This window comes from Zonotrichia albicollis, chromosome 5, assembly GCF_047830755.1.
Source record: "Zonotrichia albicollis isolate bZonAlb1 chromosome 5, bZonAlb1.hap1, whole genome shotgun sequence".
NCBI classification, from domain to species: domain Eukaryota; kingdom Metazoa; phylum Chordata; class Aves; order Passeriformes; family Passerellidae; genus Zonotrichia; species Zonotrichia albicollis.
Genome location: NC_133823.1, coordinates 44227766 through 44242624, shown reverse-complemented (window position 1 = coordinate 44242624; position 14859 = coordinate 44227766). Strand labels below are relative to the sequence as shown.

The following is a 14859-nucleotide window of genomic DNA, read 5'->3' as shown; positions in this document are numbered from 1 at the left end:
AGGAAAGCAAATTTAATGGCTTCCTATTTCCTGATTGCAAGACTTACTTGATCTTAATCCATTTTAGACTGTTCTTAGTTCAGAAATACAACCCAAGACTTACCTGTCAATCATAACATTCACTAGCTTTGGGGGTTTTCTTACTTCCTGAACTTAAACTAAATGAAAAGAACAGGCCTACAACATCATTTACATAAAAAAAACATTTACAGACTGAATGGAGAAAACAGATTTAAGTTGCTCGGATTTTGACAGTACTTTTGAAACATCTTTACTTTCTTCCTAGGCTTGTTGTTTGACTGTTTGATGTGAATTGAAATTGGAGTGTTCAAAACAGGAAAACAGATTTATATCTGTATGTCTGGATACTGGAAACAATACCCCACTTATTTCAGATGGGCTTCTGAAGTACCTAAGGAAGCTCAATTCGAAAATGTTCTCATTAATAAAAAGAAAAATTAAAAAACCCCAAAAACATTCAGCACTGAAAGCAAATTTTTTAAACTTCTTTTTTCCTGAAAAAATAATGCTTTAACCTAGTTTCATTATCCTTTTCATTTTGTACTTGAAGCAATTTAATGATATGTCAGCTTTTCTAAAAGTAACAAAGGGAAGACTTTTTTAAAAAATTATGCTAATAAATTAGCACTTTTTAATTATGAAAGACATATGCACAAAATTACTTAACAGACTAAGCCATTATGAAGTCTATGAATACCTTGAAACAGTTACCACAAAATATATTTGGGGTTCTGCATTGATACCTATTTTGTATGTAGAAGAAATGAACAAAATTTTCCTTATTTAAACAGTAATATTTTGTATGCTGTTCAGAAAAATTTGTGGCTTTATAAATTAAATTTCACCTGAAAATAAGAACCAGATTTGCATATGAATGTGTGACAGACGGATATATATTCCATTCCACTAACAGTGATCTAAAATGATAACAAAAGTATCTTTTTTACTTGTAAAATGGCTGCTGAACACTATCTACATGTTCAAGATAATATGTTCCTCAAAAATCTACCTTGAGAAAACCAGAAAAGGTTTCCTCATCAATACTTTAAATATGTTTCAAGGATATGAATGTAAATAGCAGATTTATTTCTCTGTAACAGTCGCTAAGTAGATTCGCTTTTTAGATAGGTGTGCTAAGACATATGTCTAATGTCTACAGTTATATTAGCACTTGGGAATGTGGTCTTAGTTTTAGTCTCTTTAATTTAAAAAGTGTTCTCCTTAATTAAAAAAGCACTCACCTACGAAGGTAAGCAGGATCACCAGCAAAAGGATCAGAGCACAAATGCATGGAATCAGTATCAGGAGCAAAAGTCGAAGAAACTTGGCAGAAGCCAGTTTCTGAGAGCAGCCATCCCCCATACTATCCTCATCTGCTCCTAAGACCTGAAAAACAAAAATGCAGTTCCATCATGCTGGGGACCATCAGTAATACCTATGTTTTCAACAGCAGTCCTCCCTCCCTACTACACAGCTACATGATTTAAATATATGCTGTATATGGCTAATGGATTCTTAAGGACAAATCGAGTGTAAATTTTCTTCCTGGTGGACAGTCTAGCACCATTCATATCATTTATTAAATTTTACTCAATATCAAGACTTATAGCTTCATTGAAATCTCTACACATTTCTAATGAACTGGATGTTGGATAGGCATTTCATTTGAAAAAAATGAAAAATACATAATAAACTTAAGAGATAATAAACTAAATACAGATTATTTTATAATTTAAAACAATCCATTACTAGTTATTCAAGAGCTCTGTGTTCTTGTTTCTTTTATTAAAGAATCAACATACTATTATAATCTTTAAGTGACAATAGAAGACTCATTTGCACAGTAATGATGTCTGATTTTTTTAAGTACTTTATATAATGCAAATCACATTTTCTGTCCTATGAGTGGAATACAAAAGAATAGAGAAAACCAATTTTCTGAATTCAACTGAGCTGTACAAAAATACAACCCCTGTAAAAGCCTAAATATGCATTTTGTATTTTTTAAAGCTAACTCTATTAATACTATGATCACATATACTGGAGAAACGTCATTGGTTTTAAACAGAAACAAAAACAAAATTCCATATTAATATTTAATAGCAAGATTGAAACCCTTAAAAAGTCAATGCCCCTTTGTTTGAAATTGACCAAAAAATAAAATCTTCCCTGTGATAACGTGAAACTAGATGGTAAGTTTATTCATTACAGACAGTGTCTTCCCAAAGGATGACTAATTGTTTATCCTCTTTGTCAGGAAGATCAATCACATCAAAGTTGGTTGTGTCAGGACACAAGAGTAAAGGCATCCATTACCCTGACAGCCTCTCCCTGAAGAACCTCAAGAGACTGAAGTCTACAACATAAATAATATTAGTTCTTGTAAATGCCAGTCTCTGTGGGTTATCCCTTTGGCTGGCTCTGCTGAACGTGCTTTTCTGTAAAGAGCAGGTCATCAGACTGACTGGCACAAACCAAAGCTGAACTATTTCTTAAGGAATTGCTGCAAAGACACCGGATTTGTACCACTCCATAACCTCAGTCCCATTTACTGCACTGAATGAGAAGACCTCAGGCACAGGCAGGATCTGCAGAATTATCTTCTATCATTCTACAATATCTCCTGTTCCAGCATGGCACAAGACTATTTGGAAGGTAATTTTCCTTACTGATAATAGTTTTACCAACTAATCCTGAGACCCCTGGTTACTAGACACTGCAAGACACTTGACAGACAGCAGAAGCCAAGAAAACTGCATTTGTGAAGTTGTATGTGTCTTTTCTGACACTGCTAAGCGTCACATCATCTGACCACTTCTAGACTCATCCAGTGCAGTGTCTGTCCCATTCGACTTCTTTTCCTACTTCCACTGTTCAAAGTAAAGACATTAACACTGAAAATGCATATGGTATTGGTATGGTGTGAGATGCTGGTAGCATCTCCCTTGATAGTCTTCCTCCTATTCCAGTGATTCAGTTTCAACACAGTCCTACTACTAGATTTACCTAGCAAGCAGGATGGTAAACTTAAAGATTTTGGATTTATCTGAAAATCTGAAACAGCCAGCTCAGGATGAGAACAAAGAGTGTCTGTTGAAACAGTCTGAGTGAGATGACAAGGTCTGTAATCTGGCCCTCATCTTCCACAACACAAAAAATATAAACAATATTGCAGAGAGTTAATTGGTTGTCAGAATTATTTTCTCTTAATCAGCAGCTTATTCAGAAGTAGTAAATGTTTCAAACTAAGACTTCAGGATATCTCAGCCTAATTAATGCCCTTGTCCACAAGTGACATCTAAAACATTCAGGCACAGATAAAGTTAAGGATTTAGGTGAATATTAGGAACTTCAATTCTGTAACATTCAGACAATAGCTGTTTGACTTCCTGCAGTCCACACTTATCTACCTTGTCCTGTTAAAGTCTTCAGTGTCTGCCTGACATTTTGCTTCTGGTAATGCTGGAATCCAGCAGCTTTAGCTGCTGTACTCATAGCAGGCTTCCCTGAATTCCCCAGTCTGGGTTCCTACAGCCTTTATTAGGCCCCCTTGCGAGTTCTGAGCACAGGTAACAGAGGAATAACACAACTCTGCTAGGAACTCAGATCTCCCAAAACTCTGCCATAATTACTTCTGAAAGCACAGACAACAATGCAGTAGACGCAGTGCTCCCACAGGAAAGGGGGCAATTGAGTTCAATGCCTATTTTGCCTGAAGCAGTTAAAAAATGAGATCTACAACTGAGCACACTATCACAACCACATGAACACAGACTCCTCTTGAATCACAGCATGCCATGCCTTGAAATTATGATATTGTATAAAAAAGAACCTGGTTCTTCTGGGCCAGACAAGGAGCAGAACCAACACTACACAGCTCAGTGATCAAGGCACTCAGGAGCTGATTCTTCGTTTCTTCAAGACAAACAAATTTTAGATCCATCTCAGTTTCCTAAAGAAATTACTCCCAACCAAGATGCACTTCTTGCAAGTCCCAAGCAGAAATGTCCAACTCTATCCAGTGTAATACAAAGTAAATTCTGACCTGTGACTCCACAAATAGTTTGTCTTAGGAGTAAAAACTCAGCAAGAAAGAACAAAATTTTTGTTCTCAAATATCTGAAAAAACATTCAGAAATAGTATCCATCATCACTTTTTGACTATTTTTGTTAAGAGGGGATGACATTGATTATTCTGGAGGCACATGAGTTCTTAATAATCTCAAGCACAAGTGTTTAACTGAGAGCAATTATCACCATTGTCATACATAAACCTTAGAGTCAACCTAGCAGAAACATTAAATGTGTGCCAATTAAAACAGTGATCGTGTGTTTGTGTGAGAAATGTTTTCTGAAGTCTACTACTGTTGTAAATACTACGTACTTTACATAAATGTTCAAGACTAAATGAGAACATCAAACATTTTCTTTCTTCTTTCTTTCTTCTTTTCTTTCTGCTCCTGAAAGCAATAAATCTCAATCTTTGTATTGACAACTCACTGCCACAGATTTTAAAATGGGCTGTTGTATCCAAAATTACTTTCAATGTCTGCTCAAGAAAAGAATGCTGTATTGTTAAAGACATGCTTCTTTAAGTACCATGAATTGCATGTTCTGTAGAACTGCAAAGTAAATATTTATAGGCAACTAAACAATATGTTGTATTTTTCCCTTCTACAGGAAAAGACCTCATGAAAAACAATACACCTGTTTCAATCATCATCAGTCACTATGCAAGCATAAATTATTTTTTCCAGTTTCCCAATATTACCATTTTCCATCACTTGAACATCTACATTAGGTTTTTTCTGTCAATTTCTCTGATGAATATGAACTAAAATTAGAGATAGTGTTGCTGTTTCCTATATCAACAATGAGAATTTAATAAAGTGTCCTATAGACAAATATGAATGACATGAACACCTACTGTTTGTATATTCCCTGACAGTATTTCTTTTTCTCTTGCCACCAAATATTGCAATACGCAAAGAATACATGCAGCAGCTTGAAGTGCTCTAGTATGACAATGGTATCTGCATAAACTGCAGATGTGCTCTGTTCTCTCAGTTCTTATAAATAATGGAATAGAGGAACAAATAATAGACTAAAGGCATAAATAATTGAATTGTCAGATAAAAATGGGCCTATGGAAGGAAACAGGGGTGCAAAATGCTTATTCCTTGGTTCACTTCAAGCTTCTAGGTTAGTGGCTGAGAGAAGAAACCTGCCTCCCTCAACTCTCTGTGTAGTTAACAGTTTCTCTGACTCATTCCCTAAGTCTGAGGTACCTGGTAGATACTTATATATCTCCCTTTCCAAGGAAAGGACAAGAAGACTTAAAAGCAGGATCCTTGAGGGCCCACTGAAATAAATCAACCCTAAATGCTGAAGATTTCAAAATGAAATAGATTTAGCCAAAAATCTATAGCACTGGATAAAACATATTCTCAATACTTGAAGAACAGGTGCAAGCTCTCTTCCAACCACTGCTATTAGAAAACTCAATCTAAGAAATATTTTTCAGAATTAAATACTGTGTGCACTACAGTTAGGAAGTATCTGTGTTTGTTTTTTAAGGCAACAAGTAATTTGTTTTTAATACAAACATGCTTTGTATTTAACAAGAATATAGTCAGAAGAGAGGACACCTGAAAACATCTGATAATTTCTTCTGACAGCTAAGAGGCTTTGTCCCTAACCTGAGTGGCATTCTTTCAGTAATGACTGTAATAAAGGAAATAGACTAAAAATAAATTCTGAGCTAATTTCAGTGTGTATTTTTAAATTTTAAATTTTAAAATTTTAAATTTCAAAATTCTAGATTTATCTAGGACTGCTGGATCAGACTGCTCAATTTATTTTCTGGAACCACAGAGGGAAGAAAAAAGTAAGATGAAAAAGAGTGTGTAGTCCCATCTGACTGCAAAAAGACTAAGAATTCATTTGACCAAAATTCACAGCTTATTTTCTGCAAGACGTGGAAAGAATCTGATCTCATGGCTGTCATTTCAATAGCATGCCTGTCATATTAAAGCAGAGAAATGACAGATTACATTAAGATTTATGGGTGAAAAGCCAATGGCAGCATGCAATTTTCCTTTTAGATACTAAAAGTATCTAAGTTACTAGTCTATAAAACAGCCTGAATCATGGTATAAGCACTCGACAAAAATATCTCCTGCTGTTGTCACCACAGAACTAACAGATGTTCTCCCAATAAAGAAGTATCATTAGACGTAATTGCCTACTGTCAGTATCTTCTGTGCATGATAGCGCTCTACACAGAAATGCAGAAGACACCTCCTAGATCAGAAGCATTAGTATATCTTGAGCAAGCCATACATCAAAGCATTATTTAGTGTTTGTAATGGAGAGAAATGGGAAGTACTACCATGAAATGCAGAAAGAATGTCACAGGGCAGTGAACAGGTCACCTCATAATGCCACTGTCCTCAGAAGTCCTCATAATGCCATTGAGGAATCTGCTAACCAGCCACGCAATAATTATGTAAGATTACAAAAACTATCTGCAGCTCTTTCCATATCCTTGATACTGTTCCTCTTCTAATGTTGAAGCAGGGCTCGGTTGTCAGGTCCTGTGATTTCACCTGCTTTTATGATGCTGGTCTTAAATCTCTAGACACTGAACTGACATGACCATACCAGCCATTACAGCTTTTCCTTTGCCATTAGAGGAAGATGGTTCCCATCTGTTATGGTTACAGAGCAAAAACTGAACATTTGAAGTGTCAATGTTTAAGCACAAAACACCACATACATATATCAATTTAACCATACTCATTCTTACAGCCTTTTCTGATCAACTCATAATACTCAAAGGCCTGGTAATGAGTAACAGAAGCTGAAAATGGCTCACATTTTTTATCAGTTCTGTCCTGTTTACATGAATACTAGGAGACAGCAATGCACCTCCATTCGACTAGTATACTGTCAAAAAAATATAACATTATACTTCAATAGTCATTGTAACAAGTAGAAAGTGTAAGATCAATCTCCCAGAGGTACAAAGTCACATACTAAAAAGACATACAGGCAAAAATTTGCAGAATATTTCATTTTCAGGAATTAGAGAGCCAAATAATATATATTGGCTATATATATATATATATATATATATATATATAAAATAAATATTATATATGAATAAAAATATTCATTTTCAGGAATTTTGAGGAATTAGAGAGCCAAACTGAAACGGACGCTGACAAATAAATGTACTGGAAGCACGAGAAACTGGATACTAAGCAGCTTTTGTCTGCATTTACAAGCAGTACCCAAATTCTAGTGTACACAAATTGAAGAACAGTATTGTCATAGTTATTCTAAAAGGAAATAGTGCCATTTAGAGGGGGAAAAAACTTCTCATGCAGTAAAGTAGAAAAAAAAAAAAAAACAACCAAACACCTTTTCATACACAAGGCAGGAAAAAACCCCAAACAAACAACCCTTTTCATACAGTAAATCAGCAAACATGGAAAGTATGTTATCATCACAAAGTTATTTGCCAATAAAATGCACTGTTTTCCTGATAGTTCAAGTTTACTGTAATCTTGTAACTTCTCCCAGGGAATTGCATATGCTCAGACAAAATATGAATTGCTCACATAATCCATTTGAAGTTCATTTTGACGATCAGACCTCCCTTCTCTTCCATGAAATTAATCAATCCAAAATACAGAGTATCCCACTAAGAGAGATGTCACATAAAGCTGGGCATATCTTTCCAAAATAAGTATTTGGTTGGTGCTAGAGGCCAGATTCTTTTGCTTGAAGCATAAACATGAAAGTTTGGAGTTCTGAGCTTATTCTCATTTCATCTAGTTCTTCAGGTAAAGAATACACTGTTCTATCTTGGCAATGTAGTGGACTGTAAAGGCACTTTGAAAAACATCTATTTGATATCAAAATAAACATAAATAATTTAATAATTGGTCTCCCTAAAAATATTTTATTCAGACATCAGAAAGCTATTGACAAGCAAACTCTTCACCTTGATTCTCCATTACAGGTAATCTATGCTTAACATCTCATGCAGAAGATGGAAGTGGAAAAGAAAGGATTTCCATGGATTCCATGTGTGATATCAATAACTGTTCTCCATCTCATTGTAAATAAGAACTAGACACACAAACTAGCCAACATATACAGTCAGTACAAATCTGTCTTCAAAACTTGAATTAGAAAACAGGGAAAAAAGGACATTTATCATTACTAGAGAACAGTAGTATCACTCTTATGTTGTGATCTCTTCATTTTTAAAAAGAAGTGCTGCTGAATAATGATTTTGGTTTGGCATAAATGCTAATTGTTTACACACTTCATTATATATTGTTCATATTTACAATTATTTATCATTTCACTGATGTGAAGTTAAAACTACGGTAGGGATACTTCCCACATTTACAATGGAACTTTGTTGAATTCTCAAGAATGTTCAGATTAGGAAATAGTACAGCTGATGGCAAACTTACTACATTTCTAAGTTCTCTCTTCTTTATTACTCACAGCTGGTAGCAAAGATGTGTGATGCTGCCATTCCTCATAAAATGAGCAAGGTTCAGTAAACATATGGAAGATAGTAAAGATTTTTTAACAACTGAAGTGTGTATGAAAGGCAGTAATTTTAAGGATTAGACTATGGTTAGCATTATCTGATAATTCTCAGCGCCAGAACACGAACATCCATTCAGCCCACTTGCACAAGCAGTGGGAAATTGTTCTGGGGAAAGTACTCTTTAGCTAATGCAGAATTCATGCTCCAGGAGTTCTTAGTTTTCTTTAAGTTGCTACGGCTTGCAAAAATTACTCATGGAAGTTTCCACAGTGTCGTGCTGTTTTTCTGAACACACAGAGAGACTATTCTAATGCTTTCCTGACTACCCAGATGTTCATTGCATTGAGCTAAGCACGCTGAACAGCGATGGCAAGCCTCTGGCTACACACTGCTGACAATCACAACCCAGCAAGCAGGCAGTAAGTAACACAGTACCCTCTTCAGGTTCCTGCCTAGCTGGGAATTCAATGAGCAGATGTCTGCAGAAGAGCCATTAGCATAAGAAAGGCAAATTTGAAAACCATAAAAAAACCCCACAGAAAAATCCTAGTGGCCTACTTTCTGACAATAAAAAAAAATTGGAAAAAAAACCAAAAACATTTTGAGGGGGTGGAGGGATACTGTTAGTTGAAAACTTCCTCTTAAAAGAATCTTTCAAGCCTGGAAAACTAGAAAGGCCAAAAGGAAATCCTGCCTGTCCTGCGGCTCACATTCAGTGTATCAGTCACCCACTGCCTATGCAGAAATGCCATCAGAAGCCCCACCCCACACAAAGTAGTTACGAGCTCATAACTGGACACACTTTTTTTTCCTGTTAATGCCTCATCAGTAGGGTTTAACCCTCTGTGCAATGCCCACTGCTGATTACATAATTGCTAAGCCCATTTGAAATCAGAAGCTTTCAATTACATCAACTAGACAGAAAATTAGAATGCAAGCTAAAAAATTGCAGGAATCTTTTTAAAAGCATTTGTCTCTTTATCTTTCATGCATTTTTAATCACTTTTTCATTAAAAAAGCATAATTATTCTTCAACTATAAGCATCTACCTAGAAGAAATTAAAATTTAGAATTTGAATGTATAATGTTAACTTTACCGATTTTTTTCTGAATTATGATTTAAAAAGATACTAACCCTTGGACCAAAGATAAGGCCAACAGTAATATCAATCAAAGGAAAGGATTTGATTTAGTGTCAAAGCAAAGTCTTATCTGTACAGCATAGCTGGATTTTTATTTGACCTCCTCCAAAAGATGAAAATGGGGTTATGCGATGTCACAAAGGTTGATAACCTACTACCTAAAAAATTTAGAGGTGACTCATTCATTTTTCAGTAGGGTACCACTTTGTTCAGAAACATGTCATCTTTGAAGATTTTGCTTCAGTAAAAGAAAATAAAGAAAAGGAATAATATTTTTTGAAACTACCAGGACATTGAGACAGAAATAACTGGAGAGGTGGCTAGAGATTAAACCTATTCAATATTGCTGAACTTACAAAAGAAATGAGCCAATAGAGAAAAGATCAAGTGGGTTAACAAGGCACTTACATTGGTATATATATTTGACTAGGACTTTGATATAATAATTAAGCTTTATAGATCACATAAAGATTTATGGGATAAAAACATCCATCTAAGTCACTGAGACAATAACAATCTGATTGTTTCATCAAATAATAAAAATTCTACTGTATTTATGGCTAGAAATATTAAATTTGTCATCTCTAGAACAGATGCCAGACTTCCTTCCATTCACATTTTCTTTGGAAAACTCCAAGAGTCATAGAATAATCCCATCTATGATAAGGAAAAAGCAAATGAAAACCATCTGGAGCCTCAAACAATCCAAACCATCTCACACCATCAACACTATTCTATATCTCTCACTTTATAGGGAAAAGGATTTGTTAACAACTTCTAAACACATTCAATCATCATTTCAGACTTCCTTTCCAGGCTTGTCTACATGTACTTCAAATTATTTAGGCTAACACCCTTAAAATGGCTGAGCAGGGACAAAACAAAGCTTATAAAAAGGCATTTACTACATAATTCTGGTATGTAGTTGCTGCATATCGAAAGGCAATGTAAGAAAAATAAGAAGAAAGATATCTACTTACTCTACAGTTCCTAATATTCTTTCAGATATATTTATTATCCATTTAGGCAATATTTGCAGATGCACAGAACTAGCTTTTTCAAACAATAAAGTATCTCTCAGCAACATCTGTCACTCCTGGCAAAAAAGGAAAGGATGTTAAGGCAAGGTGGGCTCAGCTGTCTATGTTTCTTCCAGGAGATGTGAAAATGCAGAAGGCTGGGAAAAGCCTGAGAAACGTAGCCTGTGCTGCTTCAATAATCTCCAGGTGCCACTGGTTTCAGGACAATTTTACCATAGGCAAAATAACCCACCTAGTAAAAAAATTTGATATTAAAAGCAGCAGCAATGGAAAACATGTCCATGTTGCTCCACTGTCCCACAGAATTCAGGAGAAAACATGACTGTGTATTACAGCTATCTGCTGGATTATTACATCCATGCAGAGCTGCAGGACTCAGAGATGTGGGATGGAAAACTCCTCAATGCTACCTACCAGAGGTTTTATTTCAAAGAGAAAGAAGACCTGGCTGCTTTCTGAAATCATTAGTGAGAGGAACAATGCAAGGAGCACATAAGCAATTTATCGCTGCTTCACTCAGAGGCAAAAACATGGAAAAATGAGAGTCTCTTTCCTTAGGAAATGCTTCCTGAATCTTTGATGTTATCAAGAAATTTTCAATAATATTAGAGTGGCAGTATAGGCTATTTTGAAACTAGGAGTTGTTTGAGGTGATGAACAGTAATAGGAATTGCTCTGGGCAGCTACTACTACTGCTAAATCACTGCCAAGTGAAATCTCTCTCTAACATCAAACAAATCAGTTCTGAAAGATTCTAGCACATTAGTTTTTAAAACACCGGGTTCTGTAAATGGCAGAACTGAATGTTACATGTTTTAGGAAGGGAAGAAGGAAAAGACAGACTTTGACAATCACCAACCAGTCTCTAAGCAAGAGCACCATACACTGAATACTGGAATCTCCCTGAACTACAACACATGAACTGGAGTAGAAGAAATCTGATGCAGTCCTAAAAAAAGGAAACTCTACCTTCACTCCCTTTCCCTTAAAGAACTAGGTGTAGATCAATTAAATGTTCAACATACAAAATATCTCTTTTCCAAGAAAAAGTTGGCCTTGGAATTCTGGAAGAGCAATAGCTTACAGGAGCACCTGCAGTGATGCAATCTGACAGTCTTCCTACAGACTTACAGGAGCTGTCCCCCAGGGGCAGCACCTGAACCATCACAGCACAAACCTCACCATTCAAAAGCAGCTCTGTCAGTATCTGATTTTCAGCCTCTATTCAGTTTCTACAGGTCAACGTGCTAAAAAAGTTCCTTATGCTAGAAACAACTCAAAAAAAACAGAGAACTGTAAACTGTGTGGCACCCAAATAAGCAGATGATGCAAAGGTTCCATTCTAATGACAGAAATGACGAAAAGGAACGGAATGATGGCTGGATTATTTTCATTCCTTCGTGATTTAGGGATAGGGGAAGAGGGACAGGGAAGCAGAAAACCACAGAGGCAACACTGCTACTCTGGTCAGTATCCTGGCCACCACTTGTGTCCCAATTACATGGACATCCATGTAGGTGGCAAGCTGTTGGCAGTGGGGGGACTGCAAGTTTGGCCTCCTTGAGAAGAGAGCAGGAGCTGCTGTGTGCCAGATATGCCCAGCTCCACCTGGATCCACACCACAGGACACAGCTGAGCCCATCAACCAAGCTGGTGGTGCCTCCGTGAAAAAGTATTTAAGAAAGGGCACACGCACCACACAGGCAGAGAAGCAGGAAAAGAGTGAGATACAGCAGAGCAAACACCAAGGCCAGAGAAGTACATGCTCCATGGTAGAGCAAATACTCCCTAAAGGACTGCAGCCCACAGAGGATCCACACCAGAACAGAGGATGAGTAAGAATGAAGGACTAGAAGAAATCACAGTCCTTCCCTGCACTGTTCATGGCCTCACTGAAGGGACTGAGTGCCAACTGTGGCAATAACAAGGGGGAAGGAGAGGAGTCTGAAGGGAAGCTGAGAGGCCTGGGAAGTGAGAGGTGTTTTCCTGAGGTGTTTTAAGACTTGCTTCATTTTATTTTCTTGTTTCACAATATCTGAGTCAGTCAGTATGTATTAACCAGTAATAAACTAATTTACTTCACTCAAATCTGTTTTATCCATAATGGTGATCACGAAGGGATTTCCCAGCCTATCTTGACTATGAGCTTTCTCATTCTTTCTGTTTTCTTCCCCATCCCACAGGATGGGGTAGGGAGAGAGCAAGTGGACATGTGGGATGGAAGTAAAATCTTTTAAAAAAATCTTTAAAATTTTGGCTGTGGGCCGGGGCCAGGCCACCACCACCCCTGGAGTCAGCTGTGCCCTGAAGGGCACTGAGGCCAACAACTGTGACATGGATGAACCAGCAGCATCAGACAACATTTTCTGCTGTCTGTTGCTGGCTTTAACCCCAGATATTCAAGTTTCTCAGGTAAAACAACCAGAAATAATATATGCACAATTTATTTACAAGCACTGCTTTAAATTGTAATGTCTAGAAACCATACCCAAGGAGCATCTATCCCTTCAGGGGAGCAGCTGTATGCACAAGGTAGGCACAGGATGGAATCTAATTTAGACTTCAGAGGTAGCGACATTCTCACCTCTTTTTGAAATGAGAATCTCTTGCTTGACAGTCATCTCATTATTATTTTTACATTTAGGAAATCAACCATTTTTTGTATTTCTTTCATCTTTGCTGGTTAGAAATGCAAGCTGAAATTAAAAATGCTACTCAGAACTATCTGTTCCACAGCAAAAATGAATTATGCTTCCATCTGACAGCGACAAAAGCATTCACCACAGGGGCCTTAAAACGTACACATATTTAGGAGCAGGGGGAGCTCTCAGTGCTGACGGGAGCGCCCAGGGGACAGAGGGAGCCGGGCCCGGTGCGGCCCGAGAACCGCCGGGACCTGCCGGCGGGGCTCCCCGGCAGCTCTATTTTTACTACGGTATGTTTTGCATTCAGACTTTCCACTGCAGGCGGCCCGGGTCAGGGGATCCGCTCTGCCGGGGGAATCTGACAGGTCAGCTCAGCCAGAGTTATTTATAGAGGGCGGGGGACTGAGGGAAAGGATGCGATCGGCATCGTATTCTTCTGCCGCGGGGCTGCGGACTGCGAGAGGTACTCAGGAGCAGCCCCTCCTTCGTCCCTCAGCACAGCCGGGCAAGGCCGCCGCGGCCGGGAGAGCGGACAGCCCGCTGGACACGGGCACAGCCCGCTGGACACGGGGACTGGTGCCGCGAGAGCCAAAGGGACAAGGCCCAGGCACTCTTCCTTCCCTCTCTGCCCCCAGTTTAACTCCTGCAGTCTCTCGGGGAGCGAGGGCTCACTCCCTGCAGTAACAGCAAATGGAGGGGGGTTCCCAAATCCTGGCAGCCGGAGTGAGGCCCAGGACAGTTGTAGTGAAACTGCACACAAGGCAACAACTGACTGCCGAGGACCAAGAGAATTAACAATTCAGTGGCAATGAGAATAGTCAGGCTGCAGCTATCTGGATACTGTCTTCAGTCACTTCATGAGTACGAAGACTTTTGCAAAGAGGATTTAAGCTTTCTTTCTCCCACTATGACAATCTATCACTTCACAGCAGGTTATCACCTACCCTTCTCTCCTGGCACTGGAGAACTCTGTGTATCCAGCTTGCCACTTATGAGGTCCATTTCTTTTCAGTAGGGGAAGAAACTGGGACAGATTACAAGCATCAGTATTTCAAACTGTAATCACACTGCCCCCCTCAAGCCCTGCTGCTTACTTAGCTGCTTCATCCTGAAGGCATTTAACTATCAGGAGGTGTCTGGCAGCCACATTTGAAAGGACCTAAGCTGCATGTGCAAGTCTAAAACTGCCCTGCTGCAAGTGGCCTGACATCCGCCCCTGCCAAACCCTGGCTGACATTCAGAAACAAGACATTCATCTGGCCTTGTAAGCACTTGCTAAGAATGCCTGACACGCTGACAGGACTCTTCCCACACAATGTAGCTATAACCACCACCTTTTAAAACCTGACCACACTAGGAGATAGTGCCAGTGTATGTAACTGCCTAACAGCATGATCTGTTCAGCCTGAAAGCACATGACCTGGTACCCACGGCCT

The 14859-nt window shown here is 38.2% G+C and overlaps 1 protein-coding gene across 4 annotated transcripts in view; it reads right to left on the bottom strand.

Moving 5' to 3' along the window:
- The window catches only part of CORIN (corin, serine peptidase), a 118734-nt gene that overhangs the window by 99909 nt on the left and 3966 nt on the right, over positions 1–14859 (bottom strand). For all 4 annotated transcript variants that reach the window (XR_012580474.1, XM_074541537.1, XM_074541538.1 and 1 more), the window contains exon 2: positions 1263–1407. Coding sequence is in view for 3 of the 4 variants with exons in the window: in XM_074541537.1 (XP_074397638.1) it covers positions 1263–1407 (145 nt within the window). In the remaining variant the exon portion in view is untranslated. The remainder of the gene's footprint in view (positions 1–1262; positions 1408–14859) is intronic.